The sequence below is a fragment of the Panthera tigris genome, chromosome B3 (assembly GCF_018350195.1).
Source record: "Panthera tigris isolate Pti1 chromosome B3, P.tigris_Pti1_mat1.1, whole genome shotgun sequence".
Lineage (NCBI taxonomy): Eukaryota > Metazoa > Chordata > Mammalia > Carnivora > Felidae > Panthera > Panthera tigris.
Window position 1 is genome coordinate 70,567,735 of NC_056665.1, and position 8,033 is coordinate 70,575,767.

At 34.2% G+C, this 8,033-nt stretch overlaps 1 protein-coding gene across 1 annotated transcript; it reads right to left on the reverse strand.

The window, feature by feature from the left end:
• Positions 1 to 1,317: 1,317 nt before the first annotated feature.
• Positions 1,318 to 2,268, reverse strand: LOC102954201 (olfactory receptor 4K2). Its single transcript, XM_007091418.1, has one exon. The coding sequence runs from the start codon at positions 2,266 to 2,268 to the stop codon at positions 1,318 to 1,320; it is 951 nt and encodes a 316-aa protein (XP_007091480.1).
• Positions 2,269 to 8,033: the final 5,765 nt, after the last annotated feature.

The following is an 8,033-nucleotide window of genomic DNA, read 5'->3' on the forward strand; positions in this document are numbered from 1 at the left end:
TGTAATTCTTGGTTATTATTTACTCAATAATGCCAGAGAAGAACAACTTCATATTTATCAAATACTGTGGTTGTAACAGATATTTTCTTGTACATAAAAGTTGGATAATATGCTGAACACTATAAATATCATTTACCCAGTTTCAAATAGCAATTAGTTCTTTCATGTGTGCCATAAATTTAAACAAGATGATTTGCAAAGCAAGGTACGCAGAATTCTTTCTTCTGGTTTTCAATTATTGCAATTCCAGTAACAACCAGCAGGTGGCAGAGATACCTTGTGTACCTTAAAGCTAATATTGAACCTATTTAACACTTAAAAAAAAAACACCATTTGTATAAAGAAACATACTTATTACATTGACAGTGTATTACTAAGCACATATTTCTTATTTTTTCAACCATATATTAAAAGGAAAAAGTAATTTAACCAAACTGTAAACCAGTCCAGTACTTTAAAATGAAATCATAGGTTGTCCATAAACTGTTATTATAAACTGTATCTCTTATTTTAATTCCAGTTTTAACTTCTCAGCCATTAAACTGACATAGTACCTGTATGAAACAAAATATACTGCTTTGAAACTCATTTGTAATATTTTCTAATTTGTGGAATACTTCAGCCTCTTTATTCATAATGTATTATCAGAAGTTATCATGGCTGTATATCTTTGCTTATTAGCTAAAAGTGAGTGGTGGAGACTCTTCTACTTATAGCATTTGCTTTGGACCTCATCAGCATTTGTAATGAAATACATCTAGGGTTTTCTTCAATTAGAAGAGATTACAAATTGTTTTAAATGTTAAGTAGGAATGACCCAGGTATATATGGAAAAATCACTGCTTGTCAGAGGATAATCCTATAGCAGTATGGAGTTTCTAAGACTTATAGAAATCTTACTAATTTGACATACTTTAGGGACAATTCTCTGAGTAACTCAGTAACGAGTTGTATATAAATGTCATTTTCTTCTAGTTCCCTTTTAACCTATATTTCCTCTTCTAATTTTTTGTTCATCATTTCCATTGAATAGATTGTTAATGTTGGATTTCCTAACTGGAGCAGGAACTCTTGGCATTTTTATAGATAGTCTTTGCTTCTGGAAGAAATTGTTTCTGTCAACTTGATTTTGTGAAATATAACATGTATTTTAAACATATGACTAAGAGTAGTTCTAATATTTATGATTTGATTGCAATTTGATTTGATTACAATTTGATGGGAACTCCAGAAATAAGAGCCTAGTCATAATTCTGTGTACACAATAACTGTGCCATGTAATGCCTGGGAAGTTAAAACTAGAACTAGAATTTAAAATTAAAAATAATGCCAAGGAGTTGTCTTGTTAGGATTTAGAAGCCTATTTTTCAGTTTCCTCATGGCTGTCTTCACGTCTTGATTCCTTAAAGTATAAATTACTGGGTTCAGAATGGGAGTAAAGATGGTATAAAACACAGACAGGATCTTGTCTGTAAGAAAACTGCTTAGTGGCCACATATAGATGAAGATGCATGGCCCAAAGAACATGAATACAACAATGAAATGAGCTGTGCAGGTAGAAAGGGCCTTAGATGATCCTTTTGAAGAATGATGCTTGATAGTAACAAAGACAATAACATAAGAATTGAATAAAAGAATAAAGCAGGACAATGCAATTATGCCACTTGTTGAGATCATAAACAGGCCCAGAACATAAGTATCTACACAAGCTAGCTGGAACACCACAGGAAGGTCACAGAAAAAGCTGTCTACTTCATTGGGACCACAGAATGGTAATGTGAGAGCAAATATGACCTGGCTCATTGAATGCATGACTCCCACAACCCAGGAAGCCACCACAAGGGCAGCGCACACCCAGGGTCTTATGACTGAAGTGTAGTGGAGAGGCTTGCATATTGCAATATACCTATCAAGGGACATGGCCATAAGTAAAATTATCTCAGTACCAGTAAAAAGGTGTAGGAAAAATATCTGGGTGATACAACCATCAAAGGAGATGGTTTTGTGTCCAGTGAGGTAGTCTGCAATCATCTTAGGGGTGGTAAAGGAAGCAAGGGACATATCAATGATGGAAAGGTTGGTAAGTAGAAAATACATAGGAGACTGTAGGTGAGAGTCAGCTATAACCGTGATGACTATGAGACTGTTACCAACCATTGTTGCCACGTAAAACAATGAAAACACTATGAAGAAAAACAGCTGTAGTTCCCAAGAATTAGAGAGTCCAAGCAAAACAAATTCAGAAACAGACTTATTGGCCGCATCCATTGTCCTGATTGATAGGTGGAAACCTGTATCAAAGGAAAAAAGAGACAGAAAATACAATTCTATTTAAACAAAAGCTCTAAGAATCCACTTTCAAAGATGTTGTTTCCTCTGTGAAAACTTATCTTTGCTATTCTTTCCATCTTCATTCGTATGTTAGTTTGAAAGATAATTATAGGGTATTAGAGATTATAGTGAAATAAAGCTTAAGTCATAGATATTGAAAATAATATCTGTTATTTGGTACTATACAGCAATTAAATTGAGAATATGTCATTATAATGTATCTACTTAACTATGTATTTGTCCATCTATTCATCTATATAATCCTAAGGATAATAGCTAACATTAAGGAAGCACCTGCTCTGGGATGGCTGCGTGTTATACACATGCACACACGTGCACACACACACACAGAAGTCATTTAGAATTCATCACTAAGAATACCCTTACTGAAAGAATATATAAAAATTATTATATATATATATATATATATATATATATATATATATATATATATATATATGTTGCATTATAGACAGGCTTCAGTGAACAATTGCAGAATGCTTGCAAATTTCCAGAGAAGATTTTCAACATAATTGCAGATAAGTTATCAATCAGTTGGACCCATCACAGAGAAAATTAGTTTTGCTGATCTTTATCAAATGGAAGAAGACTGCTTTATTATCAGGTTTACTACATTATAGCCATACAGCTCAGAGAAAGGCATTTACCTTTTCTTCACAATTTCTTTTCTGTTAAAGTATGAATCTGTTCCTCCTACAACTATCTATAGTTCTATGACTTAAAAATGTACCTTTATCTCCTAAAGACTACTATATCACATCCTTTTTATGGGAAAGAGCTCCAAGATTAAGCTCTTTAAGCCCTCCCCTGTTGAGTTGTCCTTTCATATATGCTAATATATGCAAACTATTTTATTGATCTTAGCTCCATGAAATCAGGGTTAGGAGATGGAGGTAGGAAGGGCAGAGATTTAAAATCTTTCAGTAGAAATAATTTTGTAAAACACCTAAACTTACCAGATCTACAGCAGAATCAGGGCCTGAGATTATTCAGTGTTAGGTAGGCTCTGACAGAGAGCATATAGGAGGTAATTTTATATATAAATAAATGACCTAGTTGATCATTAGTTGTTTAGCAGCTGTAGATAAAATGGATATTGTAGAAACTTGGGGCTTGACCAAGAAAACATCTTGCAATGGGATTCATTAAATAGCAAAGATGGTATTATTTGGCTCACAACAAGAATATATGTCAAAAGTCTTATGGGAATTTACAATGATTATTTTCATCTGGACCAGAGAGATTCATGGAATGGAAGTTAGAACAGCCATCATTTAAGAGTTAGCCAGAAATATCAAACCAGTGAGCTTTAATAAGCACCTCTGATTATCTAACCATGTTCTACAGGCAGTGGAGAATAAAACCCAAAAACATTCACCTCTGCTTCAAGTCATTTATTATTTCTTTGGGTATATTGAATACCTATAAATAAAAAATTAGTGAAAAAAATACAGTCAAATCTAATGTTCACACAATTCTCAGAGATCATTAGTGAACTGAATTTTAGATAAAACTTATAGAATGTTTAATCAAGAAAGTGGTCTTGCAGGGGCAGGGAAATGATGCATTTTGCTATTTATATGGATTTGAATATTTTTCACTTCTTACTATTTTTTACTGTTTTGTGTCAAAAACTTATACACAAGTATTCAGAGCAGTACTATTTACAACAGCCAAAAGGTTGATAAATGAATGAACAAAATGTGCTAGAGCGATGCAATGGATTATTATTTAGCCATAAAATGAAATGACGTATGAAGACTGATACAAATTACAGCATAGTTGAATCTTAAAAACATTTTAAGTGAAAATAGATATGTCTACCTTTTAATGTGTGTGTGTGTGTGTGTGTGTGTGTGTGTGTGTGTGTGTGTGAAAGAACAAAATCACAGCAAAAGAGCTTAATTAAATGGAGATGAGTGATATGCCTGATAAAGATTTCAAAGCAATGGCCTTAAGTATATTCACTGGACTTGAGAAAAGTGTGGAGAATCTCAGTGAAATCTTCAACAAAGAGAAAGAAAATATTAAGAACAATCAGAGATGAAATTCAATAACTCAAATTAAAAATACACTAAAAGGAATAACTAGTAAACAAGAGGAAGCAGAGGAATGAATCAGTGAGCTGGTAGATACAGTAACGGAAAGCACCCAAGCACAACAGCAAAAGGAAAAAGAACAATAAAAAAATGAAAATATGTCAGAGGAACTCAGCAATGTCATTCACATTATAGGGATCCTAAAAGGAGAAGAGAGAGAAAAAGGGCAGAACATTTATTTCAAGAAATAATAGCTGAAAACTTCCCTTATATATGGAAGAAAGCAAACATCCAAATCCAGGAGGCATAAAGAGCCGCCTAAAAAATCAACCCAAGGAGGTCCACACCAAGAAACATAATAAGTAAAATGGCAAGAAGTAGTGATAAAGAGAGAATCTTAAAAGCAACAAGAGGGGAGGGAAAAAAAAAAAAAAAACAGTTACATACAAGGGAAACTCCATAAGGCTATCAACTGATTTTTCAGCAGGAATTTTTCAAAGTGCTGAAAGGTAAAACATACAGCCAAGCATACTCTATCCAGTAGGCTATCATTCAGAATAGAAGGAGAGACAAAGCGTTTTCGAGGCAAATAAAAGTTAAAGGAATTCATGACCACTAAACCAGCCCTACAAGAAATGTCAAAAGGGACCTTTTGAGTGGAAAGACCATAAGTAAGAGTAAGCAAAGCGGGAAGCACAAAAGCAGAAAAAATATATCTGTAAAAATAAGTCAATAAGGGACTCACAAAATGAAAGAATGTAAAGGACCCCATATACCTAAAATGTGGCAGGCGGGAGGGAGAGAAGTAAGAATGGATACAAACTTAAGTAACCATCAATTTAATATAGATGGCCCTATGCAGAAGATGTTATATATAAAATTAATGCTAGTTACAAATCCAAAACTAGTAATAGATATGCAAAAAATAAAAAGAAAGGAATCCAAGTCTATGACTAAAGAAAGCCAAGTTTTTGTGAGAGAAGAGAACAAGGGAATAACGTAAGAGAAGAACTATAAAAACAAGCATAAAATGGGGCGCCTGGGTGGCTCGGTCGGTTAAGTGTCCAACTTCGCTCAGGTCATGATCTCACGGTCCATGAGTTCGAGCCCTGCATCAGGCTCTGTGCTGACCGCTCAGAGCCTGGAGCCTGTTTCAGATTCTGTGTCTCCCTCTCTCTCTGCCCCTCCCCTGTTCATGCTCTGTCTCTCTCTGTCTCAAAAATAAATAAATGTTAAAAAAAAATTAAAAAAAAAAACAAGCATAAAACAAGTAACAAAATAACTATAAATACATACCTATCAATAATTACTTTAAATGTAAATGGCCTCAGTGCTCCAGTCAAAAGAAAGAGAGTGATGAAATGGATTAAAAAAAATCCATATACTGCCTACAGAGGTTCATTTCAGACCTAAAGACACATGCAGATTGAAAAGGAAGTTGAAGTAGCAATACTTATATCAAACCAAATAGACTTTAAAACAAGAGACAAAGACAAGAGACAAAGAAGGACACTGTATAATCATTAAGAGGACAATACAAGAAGATATAACAGTTGTAAATATTTATACATCCAAAATTAAAGCACCCAAATACATAAAACAGTTAATAAAGATAAACTAATTGATAGTAATACAATAATAGTTGAGGACTGCAACATCCCGCTTATATCAATGAACAGATTATCCAAACAGAAAATCAACAAGGAAACAGTAGCTTTGAATGACACATTGGACTAGATGGATTTAACAGATATTTTCAGAATATCCCATCCTAAAGCAGCAGAATACACCTTCTTTTCAAGGGCACACAGAATATTATCCAGAATAGATCACAAAACAAGTCTACAAAACAAGTCTCAATGAATTCACAAAGACTGAAGTTATATCATGCATTTTTTTTTACCATGAATCTTTCTGACCACTTGCTCTGAAACTAGAAATCAACAAGACAAAATATGGAAAGACCACAAATACATGAAGGTTAAATAACATGCTACTAAACAATGAATGGGTCACCCAAGAAATCATAGAAGAACTGAAAAAACATATGGAAACAAATGAGAATGAAAACAATTGGTCTAAAACTTTGGGATACAGCAAAAGCAGTTCTAAGAGGGAATTTTATAGTAATATAGACCAACCACAAGAAGCAAGAAAAATCTCAAATAAACAACCTAACCTGATACGTAAAGGAGCTGGAAGAATAGCAAACAAGACCTAAAACCAGCAGAAGGAAGGAAATAATAAAGATTAGGGCAGAAATAAATGATACAGAAACTAAAAATAGAATTGATCAATGAAACCAAGAGCTGGTTCTTTGAAAAAAATAATAAAATTGATAAACTTCTAGTGAGACTTATCAAGAAAAAAAAAAGGATAAAGGACTCAAACACAATCACAAATGACAGAGGAGAAATAACCAACACCACAGAAGTACAAACAGCTGTAAGAGAATATTATAAAAAACTATCTGCCAACAAATTAGACAACACAGAAGTAAGGGAAAAATTCCTGTAAATATATAAACTCCCAAAATTGAATCAGGATGTAATAAAAAGTTTGACCAGACCAATTACCACTAAATCAAAATTTAAAAAAAAAACTTAGAATGAGTAAAAGTCCAGGACGAGATGGCTTCACAGGCAAATTGTACCAAACATTTAAAGAGGAGTTAATACTTATTCTTCCCAAACTATTCCAAAACATAGAAGAGGGAGGAAACTTCCAAATTCATTCTATGAGGCCAGTATCACCCTGATACCAAAACCAGATAAAGACACTGCAAAAATAACTACAGGCCAATGTCTCTGATGAACATAGATGCAAAAATCTTCAACAAAATATTACCATACTGGGGCATCTGGGTGGCTGAATCGGTTAAGCATCCAACTCTTGATTTCAGCTCAGGTCATGATCTCACAGTTTGTGAGATTGAGCCCTAGGTCAGGCTCTGTGTTGACAGCGTAGAGCCTGCTTGGGATTTTCTCTCTCCCTCTCTCTGCCCCTCCCCCACTCACTCTCTCTCAAAATAAATAAATAATATATATATATTAGCAAACCAAATCCAACAATACATTAAGAAAACCATTCACCCCAATCAAGTTGCATTAATTCCCAGGATGCAAGCGTGGTTCAATATTTGCAAATCAATCATCATGATACCTCGCATCAATAAAGGAAAGGATAAAAACCATATGATCATTTCAGTAGATTTAGAAAAAGCATTTGACAAAATACAACATTCATTCACAATAACAGCCCTCAACAAAGTAGGGTTAGAGGGAAAATACATCCACATAATAAATAAATGCCATATATGGGAAACCCACAGGTAACATCATACTCAGCTAAGATCGGGAACAAGACAACGATATTAACTCTCACAACTTTTATTCAAAGTAGTAATGCAAGTCCTATCCACAGAAATCAGACAACAAAAAGAAAAGGCATCCAAATTGATAAGGAAGAAGTAAAACTTTCACTATTTGCAGATGACATAATCCTATATGTAGAAATCCTATATATAGAAAGCTACCGGGGAGCCTGGGTGGCTTAGTCGGTTAAGCGGCCGACTTCGGCTCAGGTCATGATCTCATAGTCTGTGAGTTCGAGCCCTGTGTCAGGCTCTGTGTTGACAGCTCA